Source organism: Euprymna scolopes, chromosome 1 (genome assembly GCF_053919585.1).
Source record: "Euprymna scolopes isolate OS-2025 chromosome 1, ASM5391958v1, whole genome shotgun sequence".
Taxonomy (NCBI): Eukaryota; Metazoa; Mollusca; class Cephalopoda; order Sepiida; family Sepiolidae; genus Euprymna; species Euprymna scolopes.
In genome coordinates this window covers 28,472,032-28,493,653 of record NC_136482.1, presented here as the reverse complement: position 1 = coordinate 28,493,653, position 21,622 = coordinate 28,472,032, and the positions used below count along the sequence as shown (strand labels likewise).

Genomic DNA, 21,622 nt, shown 5'->3' with positions numbered 1-21,622 from the left:
AAAAAAAAAATCGTTTATAGGGTTGAAAAATTCTGCAATGGGTTAGCAACAACTGAATAATTTTTTTATTTATATTTTTTTATTTAGCACCCTGTACACAACGTATAATAATGTTTCCTAATCTTTATTTGTATAACGTTAGATACGTGTATGTACTTATATATTTGTATGTATAGGATTCACTCTTAAATTAATTAACCGATCATTTTATAAATTTTGAAACTTGGAATGTAGTTGCTAGGCATACGAAGTTCAAATGTGAGCTATATTTAGTTTAATGCAAGGGGAAAGACGTGTTTTGATATCTCAGGCACTAAAGGGGTAAGCTAAACCTTACTTAAGTGTGTACGTGCATTTTGAGTAGTAATCGTATGATTCCAATATTTTTTTTACGATAACGATACAATTACCGAATTTATTCAAAATGGCTGATTCCGATAGACTTACCAGTTCCAATTCTTTTTAAATCTCTAAATATATAGAGACAGATTTTATTCTTTCTTTACATTTTTCTGATGAATTCAAAAATCCATGTAATATGTACATATATAATCTTGTCAATGTAAAAATACAGTTGCTTGAAGGTGTGAATCTATAGATTTTAATTTTATTGATAGTTTGAAATCAATAAATATTGATCATCATATCAGTAATAGGAAATTTTATTTTAAACAAAACAAACATAAAAAGGTACAAAATTTTCCAATTCCGATAACCCAAAAAAGATCTTATTTTTCTTATCCCTGATTCTAGAAAGTTGACCTTAAGTTTATCTTTTATAGACGCATAACTCTCGCTCTCCTTAATTTATCTTTTAGTCCTCACATTCCATGAGCGATGTTTCTGACAAAGAGGGAAGAATTGCTGTTTTCTGGGTTGGAATCTATCCATCTAACATTTATTGTTAACTAGTTTTTGACCTTGAAATAGTATTTATATTTTTTGTTCTTTACATCAAGTAGCTTTATGCTATGTCTGGAGTGATTCCCATTAAAAAAAAAGAAACAATATGATTGCAACAAAGGCGTGAAACATAGAAACCATACTTAGGTTTTATCCAGCACAAAACTGAAGTCAGTAAAAAAGAATCAAGATCAGTTATTATTCGAGGCAGTCCATTATTATATTGAAGGCAGGGAGGATAGGATTGATAACCAATCATCTTTGCTATTAAAAGTATTAATGGCAGTAAATTGAAATTGAGGTTCATAGGCAAATATTTTGAAAGGTTCAGCATTGACTTCAAATGATCCCTGCCGTCTTCTTCTCATAACCGGTTTCTCATTTTTATTTTTACTTGAGAAGGTTACCACTTATCAAGGCCTGGATGCCACTCTAGGACAAGGGTTAAGTGTTAGGAAGATGGTAGACAGCAAGATCAGTCATGGTGGAACTTGGGTAGGGTTAGATTATCTAAATGGACAACTGAATAGGAATTTATTCACATTAAATTTGAAGACGGCCATATTATAGTTATCCAAGAAGCAGACACACGGAATTGTGTTCCACAGACGGAGGGTTCTAGGAAAGAAACTCTCCTCATTAAATTTTTATTTCGTTTTAGGCACAGATAGAGAGTGAGGGAAGTTATTGGTGGTTGTTGCAGCTAGATGAGTAATTGTTGCGGACGTTTTGCAGGGAAGGACTATAGATTAGATCTCAGTCGAGCACCTACTATAAAAATAATGATAGAGCAAAGACAAATATTTTCGTTTCCTCTTTGTCTTTGCTTGTCTTGATATGTTGCCGTAAACTGTTATCAAATGTCTTATTCTTTTTCCAATCTGGTATGTCAAGAGCGTACTTTTGGATAGGGTTCAGAAGAAGTAAAAATTATTTCGGTGGTTGTAGCTAGACAAGTTCTTGTGAATGTCTTACAGAGATAACCATAAATTGGAGCACTTATAATGAAAATAATGATGGAGTAAAGAAAAATTAGCAACGTCTCTTCTGTTCAAAACAAATTGTAGGAAAGGGAAGAGGACATCCTCACTAAATTGTGAAAGTATTTTCGAAGCCTGAGCTCTTAGAATTTTTGCAGTAGTCATCGATTCAAAATCTTACGAAGAACTGGGTAATATTTTCACATATTACAACAATCTCAGGAATTTAATAAAAATGAAATGGTTTATTTTTTCCTCAGACTCCAAAGTAACCAGAATTTAGACCATTGTTGAGATGATTTAATTTCTATTGACTGAGGTATGCTCCTGTGCAGTTCTAGGAGGTCCACCCTCCCAGGCTTTGCATTCTCATCCTTTGAGAAGTGGTTAGCTCATTGTTGGGTAAGTCAGATACCCAGTCAGTTTTAGCAGGCCAGAGTGCTCCTCCTCTAGAATGCTGGCTTTTAAAATCCTACTTTCCCGACCTTGTGTTACATCTTCCCACCGTAGAAAGGGGATAACCATTAAGTCTGCGGGCGTTTCTGCCATATCTACATAAGATTATAGCTATATTATTTTTTAAAGTAAATTTCTACTAATTACCGATTCCGGTATTCAATAATATAATCATAGATCAGGAATGGCATTGTATTTTGTAATTCTCATTTGCATGCCAAAAGATCCCCCCCCCCCACTCTTCCCAGTTAATGACGTGCAAGTTCGTTCTTGTAGTTCTTCCTATTGTGTTTTGTCATGTACTCAGCATGGCACCAGTATTACCAAGAACATTATTATTCCTGTAAGCAATACGATTGCAATTCATTTTTTTTTTGTTTTTGTTTTTTTTAAACTTTTTTAATTGCATTTTATTGTGTCTAAAATTCTTAATGACTTAACTAATACGTTCAATATTGAATGCAGATGAAGGGTATCTTTTTTTTTAAGAAAAGAAAGAAACGGGGTTATTTCTTTCTCTCCTCCTCCTCTTAGTCTTAATTAATCCTCTTATCTTTTTCTTTAGCAGATTTTTATTTCTTTTCCTTCTGCTTCCTCATTCTGTATTGATATTTTCTACTCTCACCTCTCTCTTTCTCTTTACCTTTCTATATATGTATTTCCTTTTCGCCCATTTTGTTTCTAATTCATCCGCTTTCACTGTCAAACAATGCTTTTATCAATCTGACATTCTCACTTTCTCTCTTTCTCTCTCTGTCTTTCTCTCTCTCACACACACACACACACACATACTTTATTTCTAAGTACATTTCTTTCTCTGTTTCACTGTTTATTTAAACCTATATTTCTCTATCTCTCATACGCACATTTTTCTCTACTTGTCTATTTATCATTCAAACACTGCCGTGTTTGAATATATGGTTATTGGTTAAGTGGCAGTTTTAGTTATTTAGAACTGCTTTAAAGCTTCACCGCTCACTCATTTTTCGACCAAATTTCCAACAATTATCGCAGTTTATAGATCACCTTCTCAGATATATTGTAAAATTTTTTTTCAATTTTCGTTCAGTAAAACAAAAGTTATGATGAATTTTCTGGTGTTCAAAATCGTAAAAATATGTAAGGAGATGAGCGACGTCTTTTATGACTAGTTTCCATAGCAACCACGTCGCTTCAGCGACTAATGTTCCTACTAATTCGAAAAGAGAAGTAACAAATGAAACAAAGGAAATGAAAGCATGAAAGGGAGATCATGGGGGGTATTGAAAACAGACGAGTGCCGTACATTGTTATTACATATGTGTTTATGGGGGGGGCAAAAAAAATAAGACTAAAAGTAAACAAAGAACAAATGAATTTATTGGAAGCCTGGAAAAGTCACGGATTACAATAGAAAAATTCGAGCATGAAAAGTAATATGGTTAAGCTTAAACAAAAGTGAAGGACTAGTTGTTTAAACTGGAAAAGAAAAGGACAATATTATTCTAGTAAAAAAAAAAACAAAGAAATTTATAACTTAAAATATGGCAGCATTTAGAATTTGTTTCTTAAAATTCAATTTATAACATTATATAATCAATTCTTAATACTGCAAGATTTTAAGTTATAAATTTATTATATTTTTTACTAAAATATCTTGTCTCTTTTCTTTTCCAGATTTAGCAACTAATCCTTTACTTTTCCATGTTTAAGCTTAACCATATTACTTTTCATGCTCGCATTTTTCTATTGTAATATATATATATATATATATATATATATATGATAATTGCAACGTCTTGTCAGACGAGTGCCACTCCCTCAGACATTTAAAATCCATGAGCCCAAATGCCTGAGGGAGTATCTATACAAATATGATGTTACAGAGTCTTAGCTTTGTACGACAGCTAAGTCTCTCTCTCGGTTCAAAATGTTGAGATCCAGCAACAAGCAAGAGCAAGATAGCCAGCAACAAATTAAACTGCAAACCAGCTTAATGCGGGTAATGGTCTTCCGCTTTATGGTTTTTTAAATTGGAGATTTTCTTCTCCTAGAAAGGTTGCCTCCACCACGGCTTACAGGAGCCCTCTCCACCCCAATACACATATATACACACACACAAATATACACGGTGCTAGTTGGCCATTGACCCAGAAAAAGAGTTCATTCGCCCTTTGAAGGATTATATATATATATATATATATATATATATATATATATATATATATATATATTTCCCCCAAACCTCTGACCTTGATGGAGGGGAGACTAAAACTTGCTGCTATGGTTTCAAATTATCTGAAATAACAGCAAGAGGAGACTTGATTCCAAATATTTCTCATATGTTATATCCCACCCTCTTTGGTTTTCATACATAAAGTAAATTTCACAGTGTATAAGGATTATTTGATAATGGAGATATTCATAATCGTACCCTATTTCCAAAAGAGGGGAGATATAACATATGAGAAATATTTAGAATTAAGTCAACTGGCTTTTTTTACATTTTCACGTCAAACAAGTCAAAGTGCCACTTTGATGGGGAGTTGAGCAGCACATTACACTGTTCACATTACACTGTTCACATTACACTGTTATTTGAGATCATTTGAAACCATAGCAGAAAGTTATAGTCTTCTCTCCATCAAGGTCAGAAGTTTGAGGGAAATAGCAGATATTTTTTTTTTTTTTTTTTTACACAGTGATCACCACTTATCAAGGACCGGAAGCCACTCAGGGATAAAGGTTATTGCAAGTACATTACGTTAGTGTGGAGATTTGATGAAGTGTTTACTTAAGGGGGCGGTTCATTTTTCATATGCAAAACTAAATGCTATGATTGAAACATTCGTGAAGGTGTAGTATCTTTCTACACTAAAAAAATCCTTTAAAATTACCACAAGGGTGCTGAAAACGAAGATTAGTTTTTAAATTCTAGGAAACGAGTAGTTTCCAAGATATGAAGACATTATAGTTTAAAAAGTGAGGTATCACTTTTCTATATTAATTTAACGTAAAATAAACACTCACTTTATAGCCACCTTTGGGGTGGGGGCGTCTGTTATTTTTTTAGGGATGGTGTTTATTTGGTAATTGTGACTTGATAGACCAACACAAAACCTACCTTAAAAAAATTGTTTTCCATAGGTTTTTGGGTGTGCTGAAAACAAATATCGCATTTAAAATTTCTGCAAATAAGTATTTTTCCAGGTATTAAGCAACGTAATTCTTTATGTTATAAGTGGTGGTCATTGTTGTACGCATGCATATTCTTATAAAAAATAACAGCCCCCCCCCATAAAAAGGTTGCCATAGAGTGGGTGTTCATTTTACATTAAATTAACATAGAAAAGTGACCCCCCACCCCACTTTCTGAAATTATGATTTCATATTTTAGAAACTACTCGTTTCCTGAAATTTTAAACGTTATTTTCGTTTTCATCATTCTCGAAAACCTATAATTCTAGTAATTTTAGAAGAATTTTTGGAGGGTGGAAAGATACTGCATCTTTACTGAAATATTTTATGGCTGTAAAAAAAGTGCCAAAAAATAAGCTCTGGATGATGGATTATTCCCTTAATGTGCGACCTTAACTGCCCACTACACAATTCAGGTCATTACCTTTCCAACGAGCCTTCAATGTTAAATTCTGCTCTAGTTATGGGACCTTCCCTCGCTCGCAGTCTACTGAAGGAAGCTTCACATGCCTCCCCCGTAGTGACATAATTCACAATATAGTGTAGTCTACATTGCACTGTAGAGAATTTACTGTTGATTTTAAAAAATTGTCTGTAAATAATGGCTTCACTTAAAGATTAAAATGCAAAAATCAAGTATCATGGTTCATTTGTGTTCTAAACAGAAACATTCATTTCGAACGAGCCCCTGCCTTATCAAAGAATCTACAATTGACTTTATAGGCTGGGACTTTCTGCTTGTATGGTGAAAAAACTTCTCAAATGCGCTCGTAATGTTAGGGTGTATATAAGTGTTAACTTTGGTCAAAATCAAACCACCTCCTTTAATCGAATTGTTTCGAGTATTGATTGTCGATATTTATCAGATGCATTCCAATACAAAACCTACATAACAACACTCCCAGATATATGAAGTACTTTTGTGTGAAATTTCAAAAAAATCAGTCCAACCATTTCCGAGTCCATACAGAATGAACTCATACATACACATAGTTAATATATATCTTTTATATAATAGTACAGTGTGTGTGTGTGTGTGTATAAATATATATATACACACACACATATATATATACGCACACACACACACACATATATACACACACCACTGATGAGCTGTGAAACTGTGAAACAGTACTGTATGTGGATGACTATATATATATATATATATATATATATATATATACACACACATATATATATATGTACATACACACACACACACACATATATATATATATATACATATATATATATATATATATCCTTAAGAGTTTTTCACTATCGATTCTTGATTAGCTTTTTCTCCTGTTGAGTCTAATAATGTAGTTTTCCTTGTAAAACACAGCTTTTCTCACTTTCCTCTTTCTTGAAGAGTTCCTTGCCTTGAAGATCTATTGTGAAAGACAAAAATGAACACAGCCATTTTGTTCTCTATTGGAGTCCATCTCCTGTCTTTTTTGTCTTCCTTTATTTGATAAAGGAAGCAATTAATGTTTCGAAAGAGAAACGACTGGAATCTTTAAAAAAAAAACGATATTCATAATATACGTCTAGTCGATCTGCTTGACGTTTAGTAACAAGAATTTTATTTCTAACTTTAATGTGACATACAGACGAAAATTTATTTTAGACTTAAGATGAGAATACTATTTAAAACTTTAATGTAACAGGTTGACAAAAATGCCATTTCACACTTAAGCATGACAGATTGACAATTATGCTATTTCCTACTTAAGCATTGTAAATTGACAAATACGCTATTTTACACTTAAGCGTGACAAATCGACAAATATGCTATTTTACATTTATTCATGACAAATTGACAAATATCCTATTTCATACTTAAGCATGACAGATTGACAAATTAGCTATTTCACACGTAAGCATGACACATTTACAAATATGCTATTTCACACTTAAGCATTACAAGTTGACGAATATGCTATTTATTACTTAAGTATGACAGATTAAGAAAATTTCTATTAAAAACTTAAGCATAACAAGATTAACAAAAAAAAATGCTATTTTAAACTTAAGCATCACAAATTTACAAATATGCTATTTCACACTTAAGCATGACAGATTGACAAATATGCTATTTCAAACTAAATCATTACAGGTTGACGAATATGCTATTTCACACGACTTAAGCATAACAGATTGAGAAGGTCGCTATTTAAAACTTATGCATAACAAGTTTAACACAAAATGGTGTTTTAAACTTAAGTATTACAGATTGACAAAAATGCTATTTCACACTTAAGCATGACAGCATTACGAATATGCTATTTTAAAATTTTGTGTGAATGATCGACGAAAATTCCTCCTCAAACTTAGAAGTTTTTTCAAACGTAGGCATAGCAGATCGATGAAAATGCTATTTCAACATGACAGACCATGGAAAATGCTATTGCAAACTTAAGTGCGACCGATTGACGGACCAACTAACGAACAGAGCCTTCAATAAAGCTGCAAGAAGCACCTAAAAGAATGTAGAAAAAAATGTCTATTCGGCCTTTTGTCATTTGCTGATATGATCACGCACATCTCTTCTTGATTGTTATCAGGCCCAGCTTTTAAACATGTTTTTTTTTTTTTCTCTTTTTATATTCATTAATGTGAATTAGTTGCTGTATTGTGCGACATGCTTCGCTATTGAGTGCATTCACAAATAATGATCTATTAACTTCTCACGATATCATTGCGATATTATATGCTATCATTCTGATAGATCAATAAGCCTACATGGATAAAATTATTATCTTAAATAGCTGCGATCTATATCGCGATGGGAGGAAGGGGGGAATGAAGTTAAATAAGCAACAGGAAGATGGAATGAAAACGAAAAAGATGAAGACGGTAAAAGGAAAGAGCATGCAGATCATTAGAAAAATGGCACCTGTTTCTATATTAAACAATGGTAGATAGAAAATGAGAAAGACAAAGAGTGAAAAAGAAATACAAACAAATTGAGTTTATTATATGTTATCACGTGACTGAAAAGTCACTCCCTATTTTAAAACTCTTGTATGAATCATATTTTTTTTTACAAAAAATTAATATGTAAACAACATACATAATGTTAGATTTTAATTAAAATTCAATATATCTACCACCACTCTCCTTTATTTTCCTAAAGCGCTCGTGAATCGCATCAGTTGAGTTATATATTTTTGTTATGCTCATGAGATGTTTACAAAAAGAACAGAAGAACAAAAAATTAGGAGCAGGCCACTCAAAATTGTGGAAGTCTCTGATCGTCCTTGTCATTGTATCTTTTGTTGATCTAAGCTAGTTCTAGCTAGTGTTATCATGTATCGCAATATCGCAAACAGACCCGGGAGTCGTCCTACTTAAGACCCATCTATTTAAAATCGGGGAGCGGGTTCGTTTTTTTTTTTTTTTTTAATAAAACAATGTATATATATAATATGAGTAAAAGTAAAATTATATTATTAAATGATGAATATTTTTTTAATTCATTCGTGAATCACATCAATTGATCTTCCTAGAAACTCTTGTGCAACGGCAGAAATCATTTCTCGTAGTTGTCCTTCAAGTTCTTGGAAAGTCACTAGCTTCTTAGAGTAAACGTGTTCGTTTTAATCAACCTCACCCACAAAAAGTTGCATGGTGATTAATATGGGCGTATAGCCGGCTATTCATGTAGACGTCGATCTAACCCTAGCCTAACCATCTCTAAGTGAAGGAGCTGAATAAACACTGCCATTCAGCAAGAGTTTCTAGGAAGATCACTTGATGCGATGCTCAAGCGGCTTGAGAAAATAAAGGCGAATGGTGGTAGACATATTGAATTTTAAATAAAATCTCGCATTAAGTTTTTTTTTTCTTTTTTTTTTACATAGGCATCACCACATTATCAAGGCCAAGAGGCCACTCAAGGTTAAGGGTTAAAGAGTGTACAGTAGAAATTGGACAATATAGTAATCATTAGTAATGAAAATTTGGTAAATTTGATAACTTAAATGGAACGGCTCATCAAGAACTTATTTACGTTAGACTTGAACACAACCATATTGTAGTCAGCCGGAAAGCAGGAAAACGGAAGACAATTCTACAGGCGTGCAGTTCTAAGAAAGAAGCTTTGTTCATGGAATCTATGTTTAGGTTTAGGCACAGATAAAGAGTGGGGGAAATTATTGATAGTGTGTACAGCTAGACGAGTGTTTCTTGTGAAAGTTTTGCGAGGGGGAACCATAGATTGAAGCTCAGTCGAACACTTTCCATGAAAATAACGATACATCAGAGACAAACTCGCAACATCTCTTCTGTGAGATAGAGGTTGCAAGGAAGAGAAAAGGACATCTCCTACGAGGCTACGAAGTCTATTTTGAACTCTATCAAGGCAGGCCAAGTCCTTTCTAGCAGCTCCTGCCCAGATGTGGCAACAGTATTCCATCCTTGGACGTACCTGGATCTTATATAGATAGAGAATAGCATCAGCAGTGAGATATCTACCGGATCGATAGAAAGATCCCACCATTTTTCCAGCGGCCTTGGCAACAGATTTGATGTACGTGTTCCATTTAAGATCAGGAGTAATTGTCAAGCCAAGAAGCTTGTCAAAACTTGAGGCCTCCTGAAGACGAGAGCCATTCATTTCAATTGATGCCAGATGTGGATCAGAATGTTGATGATGTAAAAAATATAATTTATAAATAAATTAGAAGATTTTTAAAATAGGGAGTGACTGTTCAATCATCCTTGTATACCTCCAAGTCACAGATCACCGACCTAGAGGGTCTACTTTCCCCCCATCTGATGTTATGGCTAGTGTTATCCTTTTGAGACGTCATTCCCTGTGCACAGTTATCTCCCTTTTTTTGTTTTAATTATTGACGTCTTCCAGTGATAGTTAAGATTGCCTGCTCTTTTCGACTTCCGGTTTCTGCTGTCCATTTGGATGGATAATTTAGATATGACCAAGCAGACAAGAAAGTCACTTTTAAGACAGGGAAATGGGATGATCTAACACTTTATATGCGAGGAAGATAATGATTAAACAGAAAGGACCATACCTTGTTTGTCGCCGTCATCTCGTCTGTGAAGAAAAAATCGAAAGCCAAAAAGAGTAGACAATCGTGACTATAACCCATTTTTCTGTAGTTTAAAAAATGGTTGGAGGAAAAATAGAGGAAATTTGTTTCTAAATTAGAGAATTGGAGAGATAAAAAAAAAATACGAAGTGCATCACTAGAAGTACGGTAACGTTAATTGCAATCGTATTAATATTTATTGTTAAACAACTTTCGGTTTGAAAGAGTCTTTACAGAGATAAAGAGAGAGAGAGTGGGGGGGTTAAAAATTAAAGAGTGAAAAAGAAAGAAGAACAAATTGAGTTTAGTAGTCTACTAGATCCTTATGTCACGAAGTGTCTACCTAAAAGATACCCCCCTTTCTTTCTGATGTCATGGATAACGTCATCATTTTAACTCATCCACTAGACACGATTATCTCCCTTTTCTCTCTTAATGGGTGGCATCGTAACCAAGTGTATATGATGACAAATAAAGAAGATCCAACTTTTAGTAGTATGTCTTTCATTTTATTCTAAGAAAGGCATCTCTATATTGAAGCACTTGGCGTGCAAATCACTAGAGAATAAGGAGCAGACCTTGGGTTTACTTTCGTCAGCCTCGTAAGTTGTAAAAATATAGCTATATGATGTTTTGTAACAAAGAGCAGTGTTTTCATTTAAATCCTGAGCAAAGTCAGGTCTACCTGCTAGCAAAAGATCTGAATATTTTCAGGTAAAGAGCACAAGAGTTTGCAATAATGCAATCTGAGTTTGTTTTACTATACACATAGATTCGAAAAAATTGTCAAACAAATATATAACAAATAAATGTTATGAAAGGCAAGATAAGTTACTCTTCTACCTATCTGCAAAAGGTTTTAGTGGTTTTACTCACTTCAAAACTAGTAATCGGTTCGAAAATCATACCGTCTTTATTGGTATATATGAAAAAGACAAATGGCGGTGAACCCTTAGTTGAATACTTTATGTTTGGGAAAATGAGTTTAAACTAAAGCATTATACAAAATACTATTAGAAACTCACTCAATACATATTAACGTGACATAGGATAACATATATTTGGTCGGTTTCTGGCAGTATTTTGTATAATTTTTTAGTTTGAAGTCATTTTCCCAAACTTAACGTATTCAACTAAGAGTTCGCCGCCATTTGTCTTTTTCAAATATATCGATATGATTTTTGAACCGATTACACGTTTTAAAATGAGTAAAACCACTAAAAACATTTCCAGATAAGTAGAAGAGTAACTTATCTTGCCTTTGATAACATTTATTTGTTATATATTTGTTTTTGGACAACTTTTTCGAATCTATGTGCATAGTAAAACAAACCCTGCAATCTCATTTCTTTTATTATGGCCACGTAGCCATCATAGTCAAGGTCTTGTTATCTATTACATGATTATGGTGCTTGAGAAGATAAAGACAAAAGGCCAATATCGTCAAGGAAATAACGTTTTTATGTTTTTAGCAAAGTTGAAATAAGGAAATTACTATGCTATTCTAAATATGTCTGTTTGAAATGCATGGGTGGTTCAATCATAATAAAAGTATTTCAATGGAGAATACAAAGTGGCTCTTAGGCTTTCAGCAACCATGTCACTCTTGTTTCCCTTATTTTATTCTTTAATCCTCATTCTATAAGCGATGTCTCTAATAAAGGGGAAAGAACTGCTGTTTGGGAGTTGGAATTTATTCATCTAGCATTTATCGTTGGTTAACCGTCCCCATAAGTAATCCAATTTACCAACTACTACTTTAAGGTGGCATTGTGCCTTGTTTGGTGTGAAAATGGAATTAAAAACAAATTGTAGCTTGGTAAACACTGCTTTTTGTTAGGAAATTATTTTGCTGTTGACTAAGTGCACTATCTTAATCTCAATTTTTTTATTTATTTATTTATTTATTTATTTTTTTATTTTTTATTTTTTTTTTTTTTGACAGTCAAATAAATTGCGGACAAAAACCACTCATAAAACACTCAACCCTGAATGGAATGAGACGTTGACATACTATGGAATTACTGAAGAGGATTTCCTAAAAAAGACTTTGAGGTAATCAATCAAAATAAAATCGAAATTTCACAGGTTTGTGTATGTATTTGTGATGGGATGATTCCGATACACTTATTAATTTTGTTCAAAATGCCTGATGCCAATTTTTTTAAAACCTTTCAATAGAGTAATAGAGTTGTTGACTTTATTTTATTTTCAGATTGGTGTGAAAACCCAGATATGCGAGTATATTTTCACAAATGTAAAAACATGCACTTGTGGGGGGCTGGGTGATCTCTAAATTTTCGTTTTACTTGTAGTTTAAAAATCAATAAATATTTACCATTTTATCATTAGTACTGCCAATGGATAATTAAGTTTTAAACAAAATCAAAATTTAAAGAATCATTTTCTGGTTCCGATACTTTAAGAAGTTTCGAATTTTTTTTTTTTTTTCAATTCCTGATTCCGATTTCAATTAATTGTGCCAACACTAGTATGTGTGTATACATTAACCAAAATGTTCCCTACAAAAAAAAAAAAAATATTAAACGGCATTGGAGTTAGGAGTAGATGGAGTAAGTTCAGAAGATTCTGCTATTACTCATTAGTAGAACGTTAACAAAGGAAAGAGTTTATCAAGCATGTGTATGCGATGATATATGCAAGTGAAACCGGCCAATGAGGGTTGAGGACATGGAAAGAAATGATGAGAATGATATGATGTTTGCGTAATGTAAGTCTTAATGAAAGACTTAAATCTGATGATCTCAGAGGAAGATTAAGTCTGAACAGTGTGGAAATATGTGTGTAGAACAAGAGACTTTGTTGGTATGGCAACATTAAAAGAATAGATAAGAGTTTTGGGGTTATTAGATGTAAAACAGTCAAGTATTACTACTTATCACAACAAATTACTACTCATCATAACAGATTACTACTTATCATAACAGATTACTACTTATCACAACAGATTACTACTTATCATAACAGATTACTACTTATCACAACAAATTACTACTTATTACAACAGATTACTACTTATCACAACAGATTACTACTTATCACAACAGATTACTAATTATCATAACAGATTACTACTTATCACAACAGATTACTACTTATCACAACAGATTACTACTTATCACAACAGATTACTACTTATCATAACAGATTACTACTTATCACAACAAATTACTACTTATCACAACAGATTACTACTTATCACAACAGATTACTACTTATCACAACAGATTACTACTTATCACAACAGATTACTAATTATCATAACAGATTACTACTTATCACAACAGATTACTACTTATCATAACAAATTACTGCTTATCACAACAAATTACTGCTTATCATAACAGATTACTACTTATCACAACAAATTACTGCTTATCACAACAAATTACTGCTTATCACAACAAATTACTACTTATCACAACAAATTACTGCTTATCACAAATTACTGCTTATCACAACAAATTACTACTTATCACAACAGATTTCTACATGCACACACACATACCAAATGATACGAAGGTCTTATGTATGAGATGAAAAGAAACTGGAATCTAAATAAGATCTTCATCATTTCATTATAGGAGCAACTAAGTGTCATGAAAAACAATTTCAAAAACTACCTGTGGAATATACCCAATGAAACAAGTACAAGAGAAATACAAACAATTAACCTAAAAGAAACGATTAGAATCTTAAAGCAATCTCTCGGTTGGAGTGACTGAAATTTTGAGTTAGTGTCTGGCATCTGGTAGGATGCCCAATCCCCATGAAAAAACAAATGACAATAAGATATATTAATAGTGACCTTAATTAACGAATCTACAAATAATATTACATTCTGAACAAAAAATAAAATGTTCTTGATAACATATAATATTTTATATTTTGTTTATTTTTTTTTAATTAACCAGCTCACATGTCACCTCCATTTTATTCCTTTTTTTTTTTTTTTTTTTTTTTTCGTTTCTATGAATTCCGATCCATTTTCTTATCAACCATTAACTCTCATCATTGTTAGTCCGGCCTGATAAGGCTTCTGCCAAAATATGTCTGCATATATGTAACCAAAATGTTTGCCAAAATAAAATCTATACTAATATATATCATTTTATTCATATTCAACTTAGCAGTATTCAGTAGACGTTGCCCATGTGAAATAACTTGTTGGTTGGAAGGCTTTTAGAAAAAATGATTTCATATATATATATATATATATATATATATATATATATATATATATATATATGTGTGTGTGTGTGTGTGTATATATAGTCATGTATACAATTTTTTTCTTTGCAAGTAAAGGTCGTTAAAACTAAGATTGCCTACTTTTTTTAGTTCCAGCATAATCTGAAAAGCACTGTTGCAAATATATATATATATATATATATATATATATATATATATATATATATATATATATATATATATATATATATCTGCTCCCTTTGGTCAAATATTTTTGCTAGCCTGGGAGGATGATGAACATGTATATGCCAAGTAAGTTATGTTTCATTTCTGTAGGAAATCGTAAGATGAAATATGTGGATTATTTTATCGTTATTTCCATGGCAGGTGCTCGTCTGAACTCCAATCTCTGGTCCCCCTCGCCAATCTTTCACGAAAAACACCCGTCTAGCTGAATCCATTGTGAAAAAATTTCCCCCACTCTATATCTGTGCCTAAATCAAAACGCGGATTCAATGAACAAAGCTTCTTTCTTAGAACTGCACGCCTGTGGAACTCTGTTCCGTCTGCCTGCTTCCCACCTGACTACAACTTGGATGTCTTCAAGTCCAATGTTAACAAATTCCTAATGAACCGCCCCCTTAAGTAAACACTTCATCAAATCTCCACACTAACGTAATGTACTTGCAATAACCCTTATCTCTGAGTGGCTTCCGGGCCTTGATAAGTGGTGATCACTGTGTAAAAAAAAAAAAAATGTGGAGCACACCTGACAGCAGTGACAAGCACAAAATATTTACCATGCCGATATCTTTTTTTATTACAAATATGTTTCTTAATACTAAAAATATAAGAACGTTTTTTATCAAAAAACCCAAACAAATTCGTCTGTTTGTCAAAATTTATTTATTTTTAATAAATATTCTATATTAATACATTGTTAAATTCTTTAACACCGTAAGTTTGGAAAAAGGTGTTATAAATAAAAAAACTATACAAAATACTATTAAAAACCCGCTGAATATATGTCAACCTATGTCACAGTAACATGTATTGAGCGAGTTTTTAACAGTATTTTATTCGGTTTTTTATTTATAACACCTTTTTCCAAACTTACGGTGTTAAAGAGGGTGTGAGACGCCATCTTGAATTTTCGAATACATCGGTAAACACTGTATGTTTTTCGAGCTGAATAAATATGTTACATTGAATAAAAACACGAAAAATATATCCAGTTAGGTAGAAAAGTAACTTATCTTGCCTTTGATAACATTTATTTGTTATATATTTGTTTTTTGACAACTTTTTCGAATCTATGTGTACAGTAATACAAACCCATAGTGAGAAAACACGGAACATTATAGAGTTTTTTTTTGGGGGGGGGGGGATTAGCAATTTTTGAAAATTTCAGACGATAAGTTAAAAATCTAGCGATTTTCTGGACATTTCTTTCTCCTGATCTCGCGGGTTTTTTTTTAAATCTCAGTTGACAACATTTCATCACTAAAAAAACACTACAGGCTTAATGTAAACAGAATGTGTTTACAATATCGGTAAATTTTCAAATTTACATGATTATTGATAATGTAACCATGTGATTGAACTTTAATTTAAATTAACCACACGTGGTCGCAAAATGAATGCTAACGCTCAAAGTGTATACACATTTTGACTCCTCTCTTTACTTAAAAATTCACCAAAAATCAGGAAATTAACGAATTTTAATGAAAATTGCAGTATTTTTCAAATAATGATCGCAGAATATAATGAACTAATTATTTTTACTTAACTCTTAGTGAAAATGTTTTATTTTGTTTAAACAAAAAATACCTTTACTAAAGTTATGGCTTTCAGTAGTAAATAAAAAACGCAAGAATTTATTTTTGCTTTTTTTAAAGCATCGTAATTTGTAACAATAAAAAATAATTTTTACAGTAACATTACGAAAAAAGCCCCTAAAGTCCGTATTAATGTATTCGATATAACTCGAAGAAAAATGAATTCTAGCATACTATTCAGGAAATTAAAGATTCAATTAGATTCCTATTTCAGTCACGTAAATTATTTAGGGTGAAATGAGTTTAGGAATTTATAGCCAAACCTAAATATTTTTTCTTGGTAAATATCCAGATACACTACTACAGAACACCGACCACGCTAATTTGTTTGGGGTGGGATGTGATGTTGGGGCGCGTGCGCGCCAACATCACATCCCCCCCCCACTCGCGCCCCCAATGTACAAAGTAAAATCTTCGGAAAATGTTAAATGGTGTTCTAATTGGTAAATCTGGGTGCGTTACTTACGGAAAATTTGAAAATTCGATGTTCCAGGTAAAAAAAAAAAAAAACAGATAAATTACCCCCCACTCCAACTTGGTGTGCTTTCCTTTTCTTATTTTATTTCTTTTTCAGCTAATTTGGGTAACCCGCTAATTTTAAATTTTCCACCCAAAAAGCGCTATAATGTATTTTTGAAAATTAAAAAATTCTATGTCCTGGAAAAAAAAAATCCCCTCTCCCCAACGTAGTTTGCTTGGTGAAGCCGTCGTTTATGCTACAGCGTGCATGCGCGTAGCAAAAACGGAAGCTGCAAAATGGTGGAAAGAAGTTCGTGGGTTCAGGGGTAAATACCATGCAAACGGTAAATTTGCCCCAAGTTTGACTATCAGATTCGTTGTCAGTGACCTCAATTACCTATAAAAAACAAATTAGAGTGGTCGGTGTTCTGTAGTAGCGTATCTGGATATTTACCTTTTTTTTTTTTTGCTTAAAAAAAATAGCATTAATACAGTAAGTTAGGTAAACTGACTTTTTCGTTTAAAAATGGAATTATTTCCCTTTCGTTATTAACTTTTTTATTTATTTATTTTTTTTTTTAATAAATATTTTGTGTTTTATATACATAAAGTACAATTGTTGAATGTTACTGTTTTGATTATATTCGTTTGGGGGGGCACAATTAAAAAATTAAGAAAGATTAAAATGAAGCGAAATTTAAGTTTCCGTTCCATTTTTACAACAACCGTAAAACAGTGCATACTCAGCAAGTTTTATCGTAATTTATAAGCCTATTGAAACACTAAATCAACATTTTATTTATTTTTTTGCATAATTAATGATGGAAGTATTTTTCTGTTTATTTTTTTAAAATCTGTTAAAAAAAATAAATAATTTGTACATTCTCTTGATAAAAAGAATCAAACTTTTCTCTACTTTCACATGTGTTCCATTTTAACAAACTGAGCCACAGCAACGCATGGCCGGGTACAGCTAGTATATATATATATATATATATATATATATATATATATATATATATATATATATAAACTACTTAATTTACTCACATAAAATTAATATACGAAAGTATAAATTTATGCGTAAACTTTAAGTATTTACTTCAAAAGTGCTCAATACTTAGGTAGAGCTAGTTAGTAAGTTATAAAACATATATGGCGATTAAGCTACACTGAATATTCCGCGTTTTATCCACTCTAGGACTCTTCAAGCTTATATATATATAGTAAGTTATAACTTACTATATATATATTTATATATATGAGGTCGGTGCGAAAGTTTTTGCCGATTAAAAAATTTAATCTTGAAAATGAAAATGTGCGTATTTTTTAAATTCATTAGTCATAATAATAACCACCTTTGCTCTCTAATAATAAAAAATAACTTTTTGTCTTTCCTCTCAATACCGACACAGTTTTACATTTTGCATTGTGATAGACATCTAATACTGCTCTATAGACATATTGTAATATAGTTTCTTTAAATGATTAACTTATTCTCAGGAATGTGACCTATCTTAAGAAATCAGAACTAGGGCTATGACAACAGCATATTATTTTCATTGTTTTTACTGTCGAGTGTGTATCCGTTGATATCTTATATGCTTTTATATAGAGTGATGTGGTTCTCGGTTGATTAACTGTCTCGGATATATACTCGAGAGTCAAAACAATAATAAAAAATATGCTGTTGTCATAACCCTACTCATAACATTTAACAAAGTAGATAAAAAGAGAACAAAAAGAATGGAGGATTGTCATATGACGTAATTAATTTTCAAGAAATAGAGGATAAATATATAAAATGTTCTTTATAAAATATTATAACATTTTATATTTTGTTTCATATAAAAATCCTCCATTTTTTTTTCCTCTCTATTTTTTCGTCTGTATTTGTTTGTTTACTCTTGTCACTGCCAGTCCGACCTGATGAGCTTTCCGCCTTGCAAAAGCCGTTAGCCGAAACATGTCTGCACATATGTAGCCAAGATGTTTGTACAAATAAAATCTATACTAATATATATGATTTTATTTATATTCAACACTAGCAATAGTCTCTAGGTGTTGCCCATGTGGAATAAGATGTTGATCGGAAGGTTTTTAGGGGGAAAAAATGATCTTAAATATAATCACGTTTACAATTTTTTTCCTGGAAAGAAAAGTAAACAAACAAAAAAAATGACATTTGTAATATGAGGCCAAGTTATAAAAAAAAAAAAAACTCTTAGTGGTGTTAAAAAATAATATTCTGACATTATTTTTGTTTTATGAAATGTATTTTTAAAAAAGGATTTCGCTTTTTTACATTCTTACGTTTATGTTCAATTCCAATTATATATAACATTTTACATAAAAGTACAAGTAGAAATGAGCTATATCGAATTTTGTCTGAGATTTTGAGAATGAGTATATATACTAGTACGTTATTTTAAAACATTTTAAGTTTTTTTTTGTTTTTTTTTACACAGTGATCACCACTTATCAAGGCCCGGAAGCCACTCAGGGATAAGGGTTATTGCAAGTACATCACGTTAGTGTGGAGATTTGATGAAGTGTTTACTTAAGGGGGCGGTTCATTAGGAATTTGTTAACATTGGACTTGAAGACATCCAAGTTGTAGTCCGGTGGGAAGCAGGCAGACGGAACAGAGTTCCACAGGCGTGCAATTCTAAGAAAGAAGCTTTGTTCATGGAATCCACGTTTTGATCTAGGCACAGATAAAGAGTGGGGAAAATTTTTCACAGTGGATTCGGCTAGACGGGTGTTTTTTGTGAAAGATTGGCGAGGGGGGACCAGAGATTGGAGTTCAGACGAGCACCTGCCATGGAAATAACGATAAAACAAAGATAGGCTCGCAACGTCTCTTCTGTGGGAGAGAGGTTGCAGGGTAGAGAAAAGGGCATCCCCCACTAAGCCACGAAGTCTATTTTGTACTCTGTCAAGGCAGGATAGGCTGTTTTTTGCAGCTCCTGCCCAGATATGGCAACAGTATTCCGTCCTTGGACGTACTTGGCTTTTATTTCAGTTTGAGCTCTTTTGAAAGCATTCTCATTTATTAATTTAGATGTATTGTTGAGTATTAATGCAATATTTTCCATTAGTAAAAGAAATTGAGATATTCGTTTCCCAAAATTCAAAATACTGATAGACATATAAGCAGAGAAAGTGCCACTTATAAGTGTACAAGACCCCACTCGCAAACCTCACAATATCATTGATGGGAATAAATTAAAATTAAAATGTATTTCCTTTTTAATAATTTTTAAGCACGAACGCAGACCCCACAATATTATAAATATGAATAATCTAAAAGTAAAATGATTTTAAAACATATTTTGGTGGACTATATATATATTTATACATTTTTTTGCATCCATTTAAAAATGTCTAGTCATAAAAAACATTATTTTTAGGATCCCACACTTTTGAATGGCCTTGTGCCTAATTTGTTGTTAATGTAATGCTTTTTATATATTTCTTCAAATAAATATTTCAAAGTGTAGTATCTGTTCTCCACTATCAGCTCTATTTGACACCTGAAGTGTTTATATTCAAAATACGAACATACAAACAGCGAAAGTCTTGCTTTATATGATAAGTAGATATTTGACATCCAATTTTGAATACTTTGGCAGCAAAGATTTCCAGATTAATAGGATACATTCTTTTATTGTTTCTTTCTCAATCAAAGCAAAATTCTTCCTCTTTTTTCTCCCCCATAATGAACAAAAGCATTATGATAGGATTAATTTTGCTGATATTGTTTCAGACGAATGGCGTCGCAACATTTATTCAAACTAGAATGCCCATGGCGTGCAGAACGATCTAAATTGATAGGTTTTCAAGAGCGAAATAGAAGAATCATGTCTTGCATTCATTTTGAAAAGAACATTCGAATGATGCTGTTATGGAAGTGGAATAACAACACCATTGCTTCCTCTTCCAGCCCACGATGGTGAAACCCAGTTCATTAATGCTGAACCTTAAAATAATTGATTTGTTCTTCCTCTGTCTGTCTGTCTCTCTCTCTCTCCCTATATATATATATATGTGTGTGTGTTTGTGTGTATATATATATGGATGGTAATTAGTAAAAACCTGAAAAGAGTCCTCAATACTATTGTAGGGCAAATATATATGAAATTTATTATTGTTTTATCTGCTTATTTATACACGTTTCGATTACCGAACTGTACTGTACATCGATACTCAATGGCTGACTTGGATAGCTTCCGTTCATTCTTATCTGATTCATCTCTGCATTCCATTTTTAAAAAGGATGTGTCCTCTGTAGTATCAGACCTGACCGAATGGTTAATTGTAGGCATAGACTGATTCATACCATCCAAAAAATTTCAACAAAAACCTAACAGCCAGCCATGGTTCTTCCCAGAATGTGCTGCTGCCATTGCGCACAGAAATCACTTTTTCCATTGCTACCAACGTAATAGATGCACTGAGACTACAGCTGCTTTCAGGACTGCTAACAACCACTGTAAAAGAGTAATAAAAAATGCAAGAGAGCTATATGCTCGGT

At 32.4% G+C, this 21,622-nt stretch overlaps 1 protein-coding gene across 4 annotated transcripts in view; it reads left to right on the top strand.

Moving 5' to 3' along the window:
• The window catches only part of LOC145290933 (rabphilin-3A-like), a 1,108,728-nt gene that overhangs the window by 993,998 nt on the left and 93,108 nt on the right, over nt 1–21,622 (top strand). For all 4 annotated transcript variants that reach the window (XM_080136654.1, XM_080136564.1, XM_080136609.1 and 1 more), the window contains one exon: nt 12,522–12,631. In XM_080136654.1, coding sequence (XP_079992780.1) covers nt 12,522–12,631 — 110 coding nt within the window. The remainder of the gene's footprint in view (nt 1–12,521; nt 12,632–21,622) is intronic.